The sequence below is a fragment of the Serinus canaria genome, chromosome 3 (assembly GCF_022539315.1).
Source record: "Serinus canaria isolate serCan28SL12 chromosome 3, serCan2020, whole genome shotgun sequence".
Taxonomy (NCBI): Eukaryota; Metazoa; Chordata; class Aves; order Passeriformes; family Fringillidae; genus Serinus; species Serinus canaria.
In genome coordinates, this window is record NC_066316.1 from 28,402,141 (window position 1) to 28,420,768 (window position 18,628).

At 41.7% G+C, this 18,628-nt stretch overlaps 3 protein-coding genes across 4 annotated transcripts in view; 1 reads left to right on the plus strand and 2 right to left on the minus strand.

The window, feature by feature from the left end:
• On the minus strand, positions 1-16,484 carry SLC4A1AP (solute carrier family 4 member 1 adaptor protein). The gene is made up of 14 exons (XM_030236239.2): positions 15,947-16,484; positions 15,059-15,242; positions 14,273-14,395; positions 13,388-13,448; positions 12,389-12,528; positions 12,104-12,264; positions 11,482-11,551; positions 7,623-7,812; positions 6,671-6,782; positions 5,820-6,075; positions 4,983-5,057; positions 3,902-3,972; positions 1,645-1,717; positions 1-449 (listed from the first exon to the last, which is right to left on the minus strand). The coding sequence occupies exons 1-14, from the start codon at positions 16,481-16,483 to the stop codon at positions 400-402; spliced, it is 2,103 nt and encodes a 700-aa protein (XP_030092099.2). The 5' UTR covers position 16,484; the 3' UTR covers positions 1-399.
• SUPT7L (SPT7 like, STAGA complex subunit gamma) overlaps positions 16,356-18,628 on the plus strand; it is an 18,222-nt gene continuing 15,949 nt past the window's right edge. The window contains exons 1-2 of one of the 2 annotated variants that reach the window (XM_050973222.1): positions 16,356-16,491; positions 16,997-17,646. In XM_050973222.1, the coding sequence (XP_050829179.1) occupies positions 17,234-17,646 (413 nt within the window). In that variant the 5' untranslated portion in view covers positions 16,356-16,491; positions 16,997-17,233. Of the gene's footprint in view, positions 16,492-16,516; positions 16,775-16,996; positions 17,647-18,628 lie in introns of those variants that run through there. The other variant, XM_030236152.2, reaches the window with a different exon arrangement.
• On the minus strand, positions 16,500-17,120 carry LOC127059340 (WW domain-binding protein 11-like). The gene is made up of 2 exons (XM_050971877.1): positions 17,106-17,120; positions 16,500-17,021 (listed from the first exon to the last, which is right to left on the minus strand). The coding sequence occupies exons 1-2, from the start codon at positions 17,118-17,120 to the stop codon at positions 16,500-16,502; spliced, it is 537 nt and encodes a 178-aa protein (XP_050827834.1).

Consider the following 18,628-nt stretch of genomic DNA (forward strand, 5'->3'; position numbering starts at 1 on the left):
TAGTGTTTCTTATTTTAATTGCATAAACCCAATATGAATAAATTTTATCAAGCCTGTAAGTATATAGAGGTGTGTTCCTTTAATATTTTTGTCTACTTCTATTTACAAAAGGAAAAATGAGCTTACAGTTTCAAGCCAAATTAAAAAAAAAAACAACCAAACAAACAAGGCTAAAAGTGAAAGAAGAGGCAGAAGAATGTGTGGGCTTTTACTTTAAAAAAGGAAGACAAACAGAGAACACACAGGGAAAGCTAAGAGCCAGAGCAGCTGCTGATGCCCTTGAATTTAAACAGCATCTGAAAATCCAAGTCTCTTCTTATCTGTCACTTAATGTGTAGTGAAAGAGTCCAAAACAGAGCAGTCCTTCAAGCCTCAGATGAACTCTGGGGCACTGGAAGCTTAGTAGCCATATTTTTCATTGAGATGAGTCTTGCCATCACCACTTTGACCTAATGGACAAAGATGAAGAGTTGCATTATTCCTTTTATCCCTCACCTAAGAGAAATGTGCATCCCTGTATGAAAGAGTCTCTAGGTAGCACCAGCCATACAAGCACAGAGGATAAAAAGTCAGACTGCATATTGCAACGTGTCTTTTGATTTACACTTAGAATTCATTTCAATTTTACTAACAGTGTTAAGATTACATCAGGTATTCCTGTTTGTGTGGCTGTTTTGTTTGGGTTTTTTTCTGGAGTCCTAATGCCAGCTTAGAAGGAAAGTTTGACCATTTATTGCCAGGCAGAGCCAAAAAACAGAGCTCCCTCTTATGGACACAGCTTGCTTAACTATCCCAGATCAGACTTTGGAGTTACTGCACCCAGGATTCTGCTCCTGTGTATTCATATGTCAGAGATGTGCAGTCTTTTCACTGAAGGATGATTCACCAGATTACAGTTTTCTTCAGTGAAATTTATTCTTATTTCTAGAACCTTGTAACAGCCTTACAAAAATTACAGTAATAAATCTATCAAGTGAAGGTCAAGCTTTGAACTTACTCTGAAAACCTCAATGCACAAAAATGAGTTTTCTATTTTAGAGAAAATGAACATTCATTACCCTGTTTAAAAATAACTTCACCTAGCTAAAAACACCCTGGAACTAAAGATAAAAAAATATTCAAATTTAACATATGTTGGATGAGTGCATAAATTATTCAGTGCCTTCACCAAGGCATTATCAAGACTCTTCTCCCAAACAGCTGACCCAGTGTTTGTATTCCAATGATTTTTGAAAAAAGCTGCAAAGAAGCATTTTGGGATTTCACAGACTTCTGTGAAAACTGAGAATTTTGACATTGCTGGAGCATTTATCCCTAGGGAAAGTCTGAGCAAATCTTTCAACTGGGTTATCAAACCACCGTGTATGAATGCAGTTAGCTCTCTCAGGTGTCACAAAACTGAAAAACAAACTTCAGGTGTCTCTCTCCATTGCCCTGAAGCTACTACAGATATGGTCTGTACTTCACTGCAAGACTTGCACGGCCATACAACAAACATGGGGCATAACATGTCATAAAACATCAGGTTCTGAGTAAAATATTCCTGAATTAGCTTTTTTTCAAAGACTTAGAAGGACATCCTGATGACTTATTAGGAAGATTCTTGAGTTATGAGACTAAAACCAGTAAGGAAATAGTTGATACCTGCAGGAGGAATCCATATGCAGTAGTCTGGGTCATCATCTGGGTACTGTGAGGAAAAAAAAGGTTGCTGGACCTGCAAAGAGAGGAAAGCTTTTTTAAGGTGCTGTACCCCTCCACCAATGTGTCACAATCACTAAATCCCTCACTAATTCAGAGACAAATAATCAGAGGTGAGGGTTATTTCCACAAGAGTCAGGGATGAAAACTAATACAGAAGAAAAATCAAACCCTCAGATAGATGCAGCTCATTTCCATTAGTCACAGACTAATAAAAATGCTGTTTAGAGGGGACCTCTGGAGGTCATCCAGTCCAATATCCCCTCAGAACAGAACCTGTCCACTTCTGGACAGTTTCATCCTAATGTTTGGTGATGTCATTTGGCATAGGATGTCTTTATGCAGGGAAAAGCTTTAGAGTAGGATGTTCAATAGGTGCTTTACTGATTTCAATGCAGAATACCACTGAAAACTTTGGGTTTAAAGTGATTTTCAAACTGGAGCTTATAAAAGTTACGGTGTTATATAAGGGTAACTTAGTTTTCAAAAAGAAAAGAATGCTCATTGTTTTCAGGTCTCACTGGCATCTTGAAATGTTAAAGCAAACCAACAAGTCACTTGCAAGGCAGGTATTGACACAGCAGTATCTTTTTGTCCCTAGATTTTTAGTTTTTGCCACATCAGCATCATTTCCTCAACAACTTCTGTTTTCAACAACTGCAGTTAAAAAATCATACAACTGTGGAGTGCAAAACTTAAGAGCTCAAAATAATGCCAAGTTACTCAGCAGTGATTTGCATCACTCTGTAGCATCATTACAGTCTAAAGTTATGAGTTGAAACAAATTTTCATTCCCTCAATAACTTTCCTTCCCCAAAATAACATCTAAACCAGCTTTGTTTAGAAGACTAATGTTTTCCAAAACATTAGACTGCAGAGCTGTACAGCTGTTAAATACAGCTTGTGAACAATCACTTGAAAATTGTTTTTCCAGTTTTACATGATTCAAAGTTATTGAAATATTACAAAAAAAAAAAAAAAAAAGAACAAAAACTCAAAAACCCAAACAAAAAAACTCCCCAAAAAACCCAACTGACTTCTGGTTGATACTTTCCATACAAGTTCTGAGCCCAAAGGCAGAGACAGCATGTGGAAAAAGTGATTTGTGATGGGAGAAAGAATACATCTAAGCCATCTGGCATTTGGAGAATGCTCAGTGTTAGAGCAAACTCTCTGCTGATGAGAGGTGCTGACTTGACTGCCTCAGCATGAAAAACTGCCTTGTCTTCCCATATTCATAACAGTGGTAAAACTTGGGCTTCACCAGTATAAATAAACTCTTGATTTCTTCAGCATCTTTAGCAAGGCCAGCAACAAAAGACAGTTCTGAGGACTGTGCCTACCCTACTCTGGGTCCTTGGCCAGGACTAACAAAGCAGCAGTCAGCACACACAGGATGCAGGGATCTGAGGTTCAGTAAGTGCTGCAGGGCTAAAATTAGACGGTCCCCACAAAGAAACTGTGCCAGTGGTCAGAACTCATACTTCACCAAGTACAGTCAGCAAGTCAGCAGAAGGGTGGGATGCCCTCTGAAGGGAAGAGCATCATAATAATCATTAGGCTGTCAGAGAAGATCCTTTCCAGCTTCAGGAAGGCAACAACTGACTGAGTCCCAAAATGTGCAAAGCTCATATAATTTACATTTTAATACTAATCTTATGCACAGGAGAAACATTATCTGGTACAACCACTCAAATTTAGTGATAACTTGGTTGCAAAAGACATTAATCTTTCAAACTCATCTCTTTCACATGCTACAGAGAAGGATAAGGTTTGACACAGACTGCAGCTTTAGTACAGCATGTTCTGTGTCAGCCAATATGTATTTCCCAGGCTACTCTCCAAGGAAAGCCTGGAGAGCACCATTGACACTCCAAAGCCTGGAGAGCACCTATGTTCTACAACACTTGTGATACAGAAGAAGCAGCAATCAGTAACTGCCAAGTGAAAAGGTGAAAAAGTAACTTTTGTGATTGACCAGAGAGCCTCTAGCATGCCTGAAATGCTGTGTTTTACCTTTTCATCAGAGCCCCCAAAATCGGTGTTCAATGGCAGCGTACAGTTCCACATTTGGGTCTTAGTCAGCAGAGAAGCACTGCTATCACCAAGTTAGACTCCATCAACTTATTACTATTTCACTAAAAAAGAGCCTAGAAATTAATTCCTTTTCAGCTGCAGGAGTCAGGGTGTTGTAACTGACCTTGCTTGAGCTATTGATTTTCTTAACTTTCTCAGATGTCTCTTCAGGTTCCTTATTTACTACCTTGGATGCTGGAAAGAAAGCAGAATTTTTACGACACAGCACAAATGACCAATTCTAAGATATAGGCTTATAGGAAGTTCACATAAAAATTAATACATCCAAAAGGAAATCCAAGATATCTCACTGCACCACAATTACTTGAGAATAATACTGCTGAACATCTTATTGTTTTTCCTAGATTTAATTTAGGTTAAATACACTGTCAGTCATGCAATTGAATGTAGTTTAGCAAGATCCTCTATTAGTGATTCTGTAATATTAACTTTAGTTAATGGCAGATGTTTATTTTCTAAAAGACACTATCTGTAAACACTGCAGTGATTGATATAGAAAGAGAGGAGCAGGAAATGTGCAGGATCGATTCGCTTTTTTAAAAAACAAACACCAAACTTTAGAGCTGATGGGTGAAAAGAATTCCTTGGTTTTCTGCCACTTAGTACTTGAAATACTGATACTCTCATGGCTCTCTATGGGTAAGATGATAAGGACAGATTCTAAGGAGTCTGAGTTACAAAAAAATAGAAAGGTCATAAAAATCTCCTCCATGTACACCCAACATTCTTCATTTTCAAGATCTGATTTTTTGTGCATACAGGAAGAGGCATCATCAAGGTCACCAGCAGATTATTACCTAATGTTAGGTAGCATTTGTCACTCTCTAAAAGAAAGTTTTGTCCTTCTGTAGTGTTATGAACTAGTGCAAAAGAATAACAGAGGAAAAAGCATCATCATAGTCTCTTAAATTAATTATTCTTCTCACACTGCTTTTTTTGGAAGAAAAAAACTCTAAACAATTAATGACTGTGAAAAGCAAGGACAGCTGTAACATAGCGGAAGGGCTCAGTCTTTACCACACCCTTACCACTTCCCAAGCAAAACACAATCTTTCATTTAAGCTCTAGATTCTTTAGGCTCTAGATTAGGCTCAATTTCCTTTGACCCACATAAGGTAATAAGTCCTTCAGTCAGTTTCTAAACCGACATGCTATTACAAAATAATCTGTATTGTACTGTTCACCTTGGGATTTCTCTTGTGAGGGTCCCATCTGAGATTCATTCCTCAGTACCTTTGGCTCAGGCAGAGAATCAACCCCTGTAACACAAGAAAGGAAGAGCTTAGAGGCACTGCAGTGACTCTTAAGAGCCGAGTGCATCCCTGAGACCAAGCACAAAACTCTTTGCTACATTTGTCTCAGGAAGAACTTTTCTCTCAAAAGCCTTCCAAATTATTTCATCCACCAAGACCATTGCAATACAATAAAGAAAATTCTGTGATCTCTTAAAGCACTTTTCTGCAGCAACATGTCCAGTATTAAGCCAAAAAGCTAGAACTAGCTTTCTGTTATCAAACATATTGTTCACTGAGAAATCATTACTGAGTTTTCAAATGCATCAGGCCGATACAGGAAGGGAGGGATTGGAGATACCTCAAAGGTACCTTTCCATTACCACTTTTGAAATTGTTTTTCCTCCTCACAAATGGATCAGAAGTTTTGCACAGACATTTGTTCTCCTATTATGTCACTTTTACTGCCAACAAAACATTGCAGTTGTTTTCATTTGGACAATCAATTTAATGGAAACAGGACTTATCAAAACAGGACTTCCTGACATCCAGGAGATTTGTTCTATTTCACCAAAAAGCAAGAAAAACTGACTGCCAAGCAGAGTTTCACCTAGAACCATGTGAAACTCAGCTGCTGCCACATGGACTCTGGACTCATGGCAAACAAATCCATGGAAAATAAATAGGCTGGAATACCTGTGACTCAAACATTTGATTCACATAGCTCTTAAAAGTTCATCAGTAACAGACTCATCTTCCTTACTAGAAAAATCAGAAACAATGGTTTACCATCCTGATGGGATTCTAGATTTTTGTTACTGCAAGGGGAGCCATCAGGAGCATGAGTTTCTTTCCCTGTTTCTTTCTCTTTTGTCATCTTCATTTCCAGATTTGACACTCTGCTGTTTACTGCATCTGCTTCTTGCTGCTCTTCCATTTCTTCTTCCTCCTCCTCCTCCTCCTCCTCCTCCTCCTCCTCCTCCGGTCCATCATCTTTTGTTTTTAACAAGCTTTCAGGGATGTCTGGACGCTTAACAGGCAGCTTCTGCAAGACAAAGACTTGGGCATCAGCACCAAGACAGAGGCAGATGTCACAGATACTCATTACAGGAGAAAGCACACACACCACTGTCAGAGACAGCTGGCAAGGAAGCACTCTCAGGATGACAAATAGTTAGGGTTTAAGGAAAAGTTATTAGTAGAGATGGAAGATGAAAAAACATGTCCAGTCCATAACAGTGTCCCAGTGTCCCTCTTTTTGTAAGAGGGACACTGGAAACTGCATCAATCATGGATATGATCTTGGCTGTGAAGATGCAGAAAAACAAGAAAAGGACTAGCTGCTGAGGCAGAGCATTGCTTCAGCCTCATGTCCCCAGGCTGCCTCTCTTGATCCACTGCCTTTTGACCACAGCTGTGCCCCAGGAAACTGGCTGTAAAGACATGGAATGGCAACTGCTGGCAGCAAACGACATCCAACAGCCCCTGCCCGCTGCCCATGCACCTTCCACTGCCACAGGCTGCACCTCCATGCTGTTTCCATGCATGTTAGAAGACAGTTGCCACCTACAGCCCCCACAGCCTGAGAAGGTGGTCCCACAAACAGCCACTGACCTGCAACACCTGCAAGTCCAACTTACCCCTAGGCTTCCAGTTTTCAGTTTGAATTTGCTCCCCCCTTTCATTGCACCAAAGAGAGGCAGGTTCATCTTTTTAGGCTTGTTCTCTGCATTCAGACTGTAACTCCCACCTCTAATAAAAATCGGACAGAAAGGGAAACAGTATAAAAGTATCAAGCAAATCTTATATATACAAATGCAAAAAAAAAAAAAAGAAAAAAAAAAAGGTCTGCCTATGAGAAGTGGATATATAAAAATCCTTTTATTTCTCTCCCACTTGCAGCACCCAAGGAGGATAGGAGGATGCTGCAGGAGATGACTCCTCCATCCTATATATATATATTGTAGGATTCAGACACATGGCATAATAGGAAGCAAAAAATAAATGAACAAGGGAAAAACCCTCTGTATCACACAGACTCCCTTAAATGCAACTGCATACATACACACAAATTTATATATAAAAACATACTTGGAGACCAAACATTAATTTAAATGAATTAGTTAATTAACCTCTAATCAAGCTGCCACTAGTAAATGAACCCAGCACACACCCTCTCAAACTGCAGTGGTGCTGCTAGGCAGTAGCTGAACAGCCACTACACTTGACTTCCAAATGCATTTCACAGAGTGAAAGTGGGTTTCATGTTGTACATAGTATCTGAAGAATTCTTCACCTCCTTTTGGATGCACATGGGAAAAAAATTAAAAAGCTAACAGTCTGCTTCCAGTCCCTTACCCCTGTCATCCTGCCAGCTTGGGCTGGTCTCACTCCAGTGCTGTGCATTTCCCTCAGCCACAGATGCTGCTGTAGCCCAGAGGCACAGCAGCTCCTTAAAGAGCTGAGCCAGGTAGTTTGGAAGGCTGTCCTGCTTTTGTGATTGGAAAGCTGCCTGTTTACTGGGCTTGCACAACTGCCCATGGATAAGAATAAAGGGAAAAGTACTTGCTTTATGTTTTCACCAAGACTTACTGGGGCTTCAGCTCAGGCAGTTCTGTGGGCTTGACAAGCTTTATCAACCCTTTCAGTCTCTGCTGCTCTTTCTTCAGTTCAAACGACCGCAAGTGAAGCTTCTTTCGTGCCACGCTGTCCAACGTGCATCCTGATTTCATTTCAGTCATGAACTCATCCAAAGAATCCTGAGCTGCTGGATGGGACTGAGCTGGGCAAGATAAAGGGAAGATATATAATGTTATGGTGGTGACATAACTGTAATCATCAGGTCCTGCCTTTGGAGAATGAGGAACATGAGAACAACTATCCTCCCTCTGAGATTCTGTTGAATTGTGAAATAATGGAGGTTGTTAGACCTGGAGAGATGAAAGCATTTCTCCTAACAAAAGCCTGAAAGTAAACTTTAATTCACTTACCTAAAAAACCCTCTCTTGAAATGGAATGTTTCTTTGTGAGTGCTATTCCTGGTTGTTCATCTCACTTCTATATCTGCTCTCCCTAAAAAAGTGGCTTAGAGATTTTTTTATAGTCACAAACTAAACTAATCCCAGTCACATGAAAACCTACACCACTGCATAGGGAATCAGATTTTGATGTTCCTGCGATGTTTATGTCATAACATTTGTAAAGTTCAAAATCAATCAGTGCTGCCTTGTTCTCCTGAAAGAGTTCATACAAACCAAATTTCACGCATTAGGCCAATCACACAGAATGTACCTTTATTTTGACTAGATTTTCTGCAAGAAAACTGCTTTGAACTTGAAAAGAGTAATGACAGTCTTTCTACTCCACCTAATTTCAAAATATTTACAATATTATGCATACTTGACTTATTAAAATAAAACTCAGGAAGTAAAACTAAATCTCTAATGAGTTAGGAAAAAAAAAACCCTCTTCTAATACCTGAATTTAAAGTAACCAAACAAAAAGATCCAGAAAAATGCCTTTCTGTGGCTTGAACAGTATTTCAGAAGTTGTTATATGGTATTCAAAAATAACCTGGAGGCAAACAAAGAAAAATGTTCTTGCCATAATTTTAACAAGTATTTTGACAGACAGTTTTCTGCCTTTTAATATTCAGTGAAAAGTGGCAAATTCAATATATATTTTCTGCCTTATAAGTGTTTTTGTATATATGCACAAGCGTAATTGTTTGATCAGTGAGTTATTTTCAGTTCAGCTTGAGATAATTAAGTAGCACTTGAAATTTTAAATGCATAAAAATAAAACAGATCAAGTTATTCTAAAGGGTACATATTTGAGCAGTTTTACAAGACTTAAATAATTAGAGGAAAGTCTAATAAGACTCATGCTTATAAATAGATTCAATTGAAAAGGATATTTCTGATGTAAAACAAAACAGAGTTTACCATTTGAAAATACATGAAACCCTTATCAGTAACTGTTCAAAGATATACAGAATTAATAGGCTTCAAAAGATAAGAAACAGTTGTAGCATCCACCTCCATGCAAGCATAAATGATGACAAAACATGTCATAAAAGAAATTCTTATAGAAATACTCTTTCTTCTCATCACAACTATTTATATGAACTAAGATAAAAACCAACAATGAGAAGGTATTGTTAACAATGTCTAAACCTTCTTGCAGGCAGGAGCTGAGCAGAATGGTAATTTGATTTAAACATCAAATTACAAAGATGTGGTTTAGTGAGTAGTGATATTCTTCAGAACAATTAAAGCTCCACAATTAAATCCAGAGCTCACTGCTGCACTGCAGAGTGGTGTAAGTGCTTCAGTCAGTGAGTGATGCTCAGGGAGTTGGATCACCCCTGCTTGCAAATTGGATTCTCTGCTCAATTCCACCAACAGTGCCTAATACCAGCCAGCTCAGCTTGCAGGGTTACAGTTAGCATTCCTTATCTGTTGCAGCAGTTTTCTACACTATTGAATTAAAATCTGACATTACTAGGAGGTGAATCAATCATGTCTATTATACTTTATATCCCAGTGAGAAAAAGCTACAGGGCTATTTACTGCACCATCAACTTATTGATATTTTTCCTGAAGAGGCAACCAAAGATGAGACTGAAGAGCTCCACATATTTGATCTGCATTCAGCAGCATCAGTGAATGAGTGATACCGAGTCAGTCCACCAGTAATTAGTTCTGAAGAACCCCAGGGAACAATTTGTGAACTTCTACTGAGACTTTTTTAGGCAACTACCTAATTTCTCCAAGTGCTTGGTAAGAGGTGTAGCAATTTAGCCTGTCATTCATTCATTGGTGTCTCTACACTCTTGTCTTCAGGCTCCAAACAATCATTTAGAGCAAACAAAACTGCATTGAGGTTTCAGAACTGAATGTAATGCAGGAGTTTTGCTGGACAGGTCATGATATTGCTACAAATGTTCCATGGTCAATAACCCTGCTCCTGGCTTTCTCAACATCTGTGATTAACCTAAAGCATTCAAATAAGAGAAAACCAAGCAAACCAGCTGATTGATGCAATATTTGGTATGTTTGCTTTACCCTGGTCTAGTTCTGGGAATTCCCATCCAAGACTGAATGACTCTGTGCTTCAGTAACTACCAAGACTGCACTTTTTCCAAGGCTCTAACCTAGCTGTGTAACCACCTGCAACTTACAAAACCACGTGTATTGGGATTGCATGACCAGGTTTTGGTAGGGAAGGGGCCTACAGCATTATATGGTGTTAGCAGAAGTATAAAAATGAACTGACTCTCTTCACCCAGTATCTACTACAATGTAATTCAACAGTCTTGTTGAGAAACAGTATCAGTAGAAGCAAAGGTATCAGAAGATATGAGACCTTGGAATTACCTCTCAGACAATCTAAGCATTAGCTTATTTTTCTGGTCAATTGCTTATTACTTATCAAAAGTATAAGGCTGAAAACAATTCCTTCAAACACACAGAACATCAGTTTGTATGTTTGGTGGAATGGTACTGGTTTTTGAACAGGGATCTGGTATAATCAATCACCAACAAAGATGTTGATATAAATGAGTTTTGGTGGAAGCTGAATAACTAGAAAGAAACACAGCCATGTAATGCACAGAAGATAGCCCAGCTGTCACACTGCTGCTAGGCTTCTTGGAGAGAAACTTCTGACAAACTCATGGTGCAGCCTTTATTAATGCCAACTCTGCCAGTAGGGCTTTTGTGTGAACAACCAGCCTAAACACATTTCCTTCCCACATTCCTTTTTCTCCATGAGCCATTATCAGTAAGAGAAAGCAAAATGCAGCCATTGGTACAGTTTGCTTTTAAACATAACTCACTTACAGATACCATCACTGGTCTGGAAAGGCTCTGCCTTTAGAAACAAAGGCATAAACCTAGAGCCTGAATGGCACTCTCCCATACTGGCATGTTCACTGAACATATGGGCAAAGAGTCAACTGCTTTGTCTCCACATTTCTCACTTCCCACCTTTCCATTACACAGCATGTTTATAACAAGAGAAGTGAAATATATTACCTTTTCTGTGAGTTCTTTCCTCCACCCTTACAAATGTTTTTTAAGGGAGTGGAAAAAACAGTGATCCTCAAATTGGGTCACTTTCAGCAATATGGGCAGATAAACAGTAATAATATTCACCCTTCCAGGAGCTTGTACACTTGCCACCTTACTTGTACTTAGAACTGCTTGCTTTGGAAAAAGCTGCATTCATTAGCAAGTGACTATAAACAGAGTAAATAAACTACTGGATGAAGACTGTAAGAATTCTCTCAAGCTAACTCAGTGACCTGCAAATGTTCCTATCCCTTTGTGAAAAGTGGACACTGAAAAAAAAACCCCAAACCTCTGAAAAGAGAAATTTCTAAGATAATTTTCATCTCTGAGTTATTCTTAATGGAAAGCACTGTGATCGAATAAACTTCATGCCTTACCTTTCCCTGAAACCTTCAGCTTCTCTGTTATTTCAGAAAGCTCATTTTCTGCTTCTTTTAGCTTTGTGACCTATGAGAGAACAACATGCTTAGAAGATCTTATCTTGTTAAAAATCACATTTTAACAGTTACTCAAGTATCCTATCACATTACTTCCACTCTCCTACTACTGAGCTTTGACCGGGACTTCCTGGGCTGAAAAAATTAGAAGTCTAGATTCTTCCTAAACAACTTAGTCATTTTTTGACGTGGAAAATTATTTAAACCATTTCTGAAACATGACAGTATGCATAATTCTTCTGCAGCAGTGTTATACCACCACTGAACCCTCCAACCCTTCCTATCCCTCACAACCTACTGTCTTTGTAGGATTTATTGTTTGTCATATGCCTGTCAATCCAGGACTCTTATTCCTTGGAAGAAAATAAGATATTTCTTTGGGATGTGTCCTGTGGACTTAAAAGCTTGGAATTATTTTCCAATTATTTAGAACTAATTTAAAAGTATCCTGTTCTGGCATTTCCTTCATTCCACTGCCACGAGCCACTAAGATTTCTTCTTAGTCATAATATAATACAGGCATGAGAGAGTAACCCTGACATGTCATAACAATTGTTCTTACCAAGGAGTCATAAGTCTCTGGTTTTTCTTCTATTTTACCAGCTTTCTTCATTCTGTTCAGTCGTTTCTTTTCCACAGCACCAGTTCGATCGAGGAAGGTGTCATCATCGCTGTCATAGAAATCCTCATCTTCCCAGTTCTTTGATTTCCTTTTTCGGGATACTGAGAAAGGCACAGGAGAAGGCAAGAAACAAAATACTTGCATATCCCTCAGCAATAAAGCAAATTCAAGATAGCAATCTCAAATTCCTAATTTAGGGCATTTAGAATGAGCACACTTATTCACCTGCTTCTTGCCTCAGTACTCCTCGAGCATCCAGCAGCCTGCAAGCTTCCAGTGCACACTGTATCATTGCTTCCTTCTTTTTTCCTGAATGGAGAACCTCTGCCACCAGCTGCTTCCCTGATGCATCATCCACAGGCAACCTGTTCAGTTTGAAGATCAGAGAACAGCTCAGATACAGCTCAGCTTTTCAGGGATGCTATTCAGATATTTTACAATGGCATTGCCATTTCATTTTAATCTTTTTTTGTGTTAAATTTTTCCAATTTTCATTTCACACAGAACCAATCAAAACACAGGCATGATTTCCTAATCATGCAAGTCAATTTGTATTTCACTGGTCCAAACAATAATATTTCCTCTATTTATTCTATTAGAAATACAGGAAGTTAAATGTTAAATGTCAATCCCTGAATCATTTTATGTACAGGTATTTTGCATCCATACAACATGAATAACAAATAGTTTCCATGATGAAGAAAAGGATTTTTAAACAGTACAATCACTACCATGTTGAGACTTGTTGACTTAATTTCCACCTCACCTCCTCTTGTCTTATAAAAGAATTACATTAGTGGCCTCTAGCAGGAAGCCCTCAAAAACTGTCATATACCATACAGGAACCAAAGTCAGGCACACAGTAGAATTAAGTTTGGGGTTTTTTGATCTTTCTCAATAGGAATTGAAAGAGATTGTTTCCTAGTTTCTTCTCTTGTATTTCTATTTCACATACTGCTCAAAACAAGGGGAGCTGAAAGAACCTAGACTCTTGCTTTCTCAGCTTTCACCCCCTAGGAAAACCAAATTCTGTCAGAAGAAAAAAGGAGCACAGACACTGAACTAGCCATTGATCCTTGAACTTCTGTCTCAGTGTCAGGGCTCAAGTCTAAATTCAGCTGGCTTCTTTGCCAAGTGTGATACAACAAGTAATTCCTTCAACTTCTGTTTGCAAATTCAAAAACAGTCAACTTCCATGTACCAAAGGAATGGAGATGTACATACTTGATCCTGCATAGCCAGCTGTTGTGCCCACGATCATCATACTCATATTCTAACTCTTCTCCTAGAGAAGAAAAGAAAATTGAAATAAGCAGGAATAATCTTTGCAGCAGAGAAGAATGTCATGGGACATTCTTCTAAACAAAAGGGATAACAAGCTCTTTTTACATACCATGATTTTGATTTACTTATGCTGTTTTTTCTTTTTTTTTTTTTTTCTTCAAAATCAAGGCTTTTTCAGAACAAAAAATCTCTAAGTAGCCTGTTTAGGAACACGTAATTCAAAGGAAAAAACCAATCTTGCCTCTGCATGTATTAAAGTAAACGACGCTGACGCAACAACAGTTTGCAATCTGAATTCACAGGTACTGTTTGTCTTGGAGGTTGCTTTTTCACTTCAACAAGTAAGTGAATATTCTTTAAGTTTCACTAGCAACCACTCAAAGTTTAGACCACTTAATTATTGCCTTTTGTCTTTTTTAGATTTTCCCATTTTACAGTTATACACAATTACAGCAATCTCCAAAGCAAACAGACTGGAAATTGAGGGGTTTTGATTTTTCTGCATGGCTTCAAAGCATGGGTGAAGTTTGAGTGTCTCTCCAGAGGATACAAACTGAAGAATATTCCAGAATACAAGCTGCTCACTGCAGTTTAGGAATTAGTAACTAAGACTCAGACATACAATGGTGGGCCAAGTTTTAATTAAAAAAAAACCAAAACAAACCATCACAAATCCCCACCAAAACCTGACGAAACAAAAAATGTAACAGAAAAGTTTTGCTCCCACATGGCGCCTTCAATCCCCCTGAAACATAAACAACAAAGTAACACTTCGCTAAGTAAAAAAAAAATCACATTTAATTTAAAAAAAAAGGAAATAAATACCTTCTCTATCAAAAAAGCCCTGCAAGGCCTTTCTAGGGTCTTTCATATAAAAGGCATCTTGAACATCCTGAAAATCAACAGCAATAGGGTTTTCTTCAACCTCATCCTCCTCAGCATCCTCACCTGGAAAACATATAAAGTCCAAAAAAACCCTGTGAAACATGAGAAAGAGAACATCAGCCTATTTCAACTTTCATTAGTTTGAAATAAGTAGCAGCCAGGCCACAAAATTACTTCCCTCAACTTCATTATTTCTGTACCCAATCCAAAAACCAGTTTTTTTGCTTTTTGTTACTCCAACATGATTCAGTTTTGCAGATCAATGTCAGTTTCAGTACTTTCAAAGGTTTATGAGCTTATACATTTTCACTCAAAAAAACCCAACTCGCTTTGTTGCAAAAAGCTCATCAATTATAATTTAACTAGCTGTAATATGTGGACTTCCTGTTTAAATGTAAAGACAGCTATACTGCATAGAAGTCTCAAGCAGTTAAATTTCACCTCTTGGGCAAAAGTGTGGACATCATCACAGGAGCAAACCAAAGAGCATTAATTAAGCTTTAAGTTTTATGGCCTTTTATAGGTATAGGTACCTCCTCCTGTTTAAAAGAAGCTCACTGGATGTTAGCTTGTCACATACCCTTTTTAACAGCAAAAGGATTAATTTGTACTCAAAAACTTGGACTGGATTGTGACTCTTGGCAGCCAGGTGGAATTTTAACCCTAATATTCAGTGAAAACAGGCTTACAGACTGCATATCAGCTAATCCATACATCATCACTTACCCATGCCCCATGAGCAGCTCAGATCACTATTCTGACTCCTTTCATTTCTCTCCTCTTTCTCATCTTCCTCATCGGAGTCCTCTCCCAACATTGTCCTTTCTAATTTTGCTTGCTGCTGCTTGCGTAGTGCCTTCAGTTCAGTCACAGTTAGTTCTGACTCGGACTCCTGGTCCTCTTTGGGTCCCTAAGTCAAAACAGAAAGTCAGCAAAAGTGTTTTTAAAAAACCCCAACCACGTATTTCCAGCAGGAAATATGCTGGTTACATATAATAACACAGGCACATCATTACACTGCTCTTCAAAAAGTGGAATTATTTGACCACTAGTTATGGTTTGCATTCCAAAATATATTAGTTTTAATGGCATTTTCAAAAGAAGGGCAGGGAGAAATAAGCATTATTGTGTACTTGCAGTCAGATCCATCTCACATATAGCTGTAATTAAAAGGCTAAAGGCAAAAATTCGCATCAGAACTACACAGGTGAACCTGAGAATGTGCAGCTTCTGAAGTGCATGTACAAAACACCATGTGCTGTCCGAGTGCCTACTAATAAACACGCCCCTTTTTCACAAAGAAATGTTAGTTCTTTATTCACTGGGGCATCATACCGTCAGAAAGACCTTCCAACACTGTTGGTGAGAAATGCCTTTTGCACTCACGGCACATCAGCAGAAACCCGCATCCCCACACCTCACTTCAGAGCCGGCAGCAGACACCCACAATATTGCTCCCAGTCAAACAACCACGACGGCGCTGGGCTGCTTCCAAAGCGCCCCACACCCAGGCGGTCACCCGACAGAGCCGGGGAAACTCCTGAGCCTGATCCGGGCCAGCCTTTACCACCCCGCACACGCTGCGGAGCCGCCCGAGCCCGAACCCCGACCCACCTGCAGGAGGAAGAGGCGGGAGCTGCCCCCGAAGCGCAGCCCGTGGCCCACCCGCACCCGGCAGTAGGTGCGGGGCGGCACCCGCGCCTTGTTGAGGAAGGTGCCGTGGGTGCTGCCCAGGTCGTACACGTAAAACCCGGCGGCATCGGCGCCGCTGGGCTCGTCGGGGGAGCAGCCAGCGCCGCGGTACTGCAGCACGGCGTGGTGCCGAGACACCGAGGGGTGCTCCAGGGACACGGCGCAGCCGGGCAGCCGCCCCACCAAGAACCAGCTGCTGTCCTCCAGCCGCACCGAGCCCAACACCACGCCGCCCTTCAGCACCTCCAGCCCGTACCCGGAGCCGGCGGGCGGGCGGCTGCCCCACGGCGGTTCCTCGTAGCGCGGCGCGGGCGGCGTGGCGGCCGCCGCGCGGGGAGCTCCCGGCGGGCTGGGCCCCGCGTCGCCGGGCCCGGGGGCGGCGGGCAGCGGGCGGCTCGGGCGCTTGAAGGCGGCGGGCTCGGCGGGCTCGGCCTCCATTGCCTCTGCCGCCTCCGCCATCTTCCCAGGTCCGTCCCTAAACGGAGACCTCCGGGGACGAACGCCGCGGCGCTGAAGTGCCGGGGGCAGGGCGCAGATCGCAGAGCGGCTCCGCCGCCGCCCAGCACGGCCCGAGGCAGCGCGAGGGACGAGTTAGGGAGGGCGGCGGCGACGGCGGGCGAGGCGGCGGCGGCAGCGGCGGGCGCTTTCCTCCTCCGGGCCGGAGGAGCGCGGGTGGCGGGGGAGCCGCTCTCGGTGGCGGACCGGGACGCATTTCCGGCGGGGCTGCCGGGCGGGGAGCGGAGCGCAGGGGTAGGCGGGGGCGGGCGAGCCGCAGGCCTGGGGTGCGGGGCAGCTGCGGGCCCGGGGAGGGAAAGAGGGCGAGTGGCGGGCGAGTCGAGTGCGGCCCCCGGAATTTCTCCACGCCGCGAGTCCCGCTCAGCGAGGCCCAGGTGGGCCCATACCAGCCCTTGTTACACACAGGAAAGATTTCCGTCTCACGAGTGCGTTTGTTTCTGCCCCTTCTCCCCTCAGGAAAAGGCGCGATGCGATCTGCTAGCTGTCAGAGTGGCAACCTAATGCCGTCGAGGACACTGCGCTGCTCAGCGAGGCACTGAGCGACAGCGTGCCTGGCAGCCGTGACTTGAGTTGGCGTCATCCCGGCGTCTGTCGCTGCCCAAAGTGCTTTTCCCTGCAGCAAGGGCCTTTTGTACCCGCAGTACTTGGTAGCCTTCTTCTGGGTCCTGAGCACCACAGGTGACCTATGCAAAAATGCTGCGGTACTGGGGCGAGATCCCGGTTTCCTCCAACCAGGCCAACCGCAGCTCCTTTGACCTGCTGCAGCGTGAGTTCCGCACTGTGGAAGTCCAGGATCCTCCGCTGCACCAGCCGTCTGCCAACAAGCCCCGTCCCACCACCATGCTGGACATCCCCTCCGAGCCCTGCAGCCTCACCATTCACACCATCCAGCTCATCCAGCACAACCGGCGCCTGCGCAGCCTCATCGCCGCGGCTCAGGCTCAAAACCAGCAGCAAGCAGAGGGCATAAAAACCGAAGAGAATGAGCCTCTGCCATCTTGTCCGGCCTCCCCACCTCTCCCTGATGACCTGCTTCCTCTGGATAGCAAAACCCCCAAAATGCCATTTCAGCTGAGGCACAGTGACCCAGAGAGTGATTTCTACAGGTGTGTTGGTATTCCTTTGGGTTAGTTCTTGGCTGAAGAAAAGCTGAGTGTTCTAAAATATGTATGTAGTTATGTTGATTCCCTTAGGCTGAAGAGTCAAGCAGTTGTATGTAAACTATAAAACAGGCTTCAGAAAGGAAATACTTGGATTTTTCCAAGTATTTTTCCAAGTGTGAATAACATGCACGTTGCTTGCTTTTGCTTCTTGTCTGTGAAATGTGGATGTGTAGTGCTGAGTTCTGTCTTGTTAGTGCCATGCTAAATGCATGTGCATGGTTTTGTCAGTGGTATTTTGACAGTTTGAGTTACAGGATGTGAAGTCTCCTGTTCAGATCACTTACAACTAAAGTTGTATTACTGTAATTGCAAATCCAGAAAACACACGACTAGGTTTAGGCTGTTCAGCTATAGGTTCTGAAAATATGATTTGATAAAGTATTTGTAAGGTTTCAGTGGCTGAGGACCTGTGACAGGGTGACTATCATATTCCACCCAGTTTGGTGGGTTTCCAGGCAGAGCTGGAAAAGAGCACAAGTGAAGGGAATTCTTGGCTCTGCTACTGGCTCCACCAGCTGGAGAAAGTGTAAGGAAAATTTGTGCCACTTCTACCGCTGCTGCCAGCCTTTGATTAAATAGTATTGCCACCACTGCCTGTCAGTCCCTCTGACAGGTACTAATTTCACAAGGAGGTGTTGCATTTCTTGCAATATCTTACAGTACCTTCTGGGTTATGTGCATTTAAATTAAGGGATTAATTTTGGCTACTATGTCCACTAATGAACATTTTGAGGGAAAGGATAACACATTTTAGTTTTTAAAAAGGGTTAATGTGCATCAACGGAATGTCATTTTTCAGTTAAATCCCACTGAGATCTTTAATGGCCTGAGGTTGTATAAAATGCATTTTATTGAAAGATCTTGCATTTGGTAACAGAGTCTCTCTGAACAGTGGAGTGATTCTTTAGTGCTCAGAAGATACAAA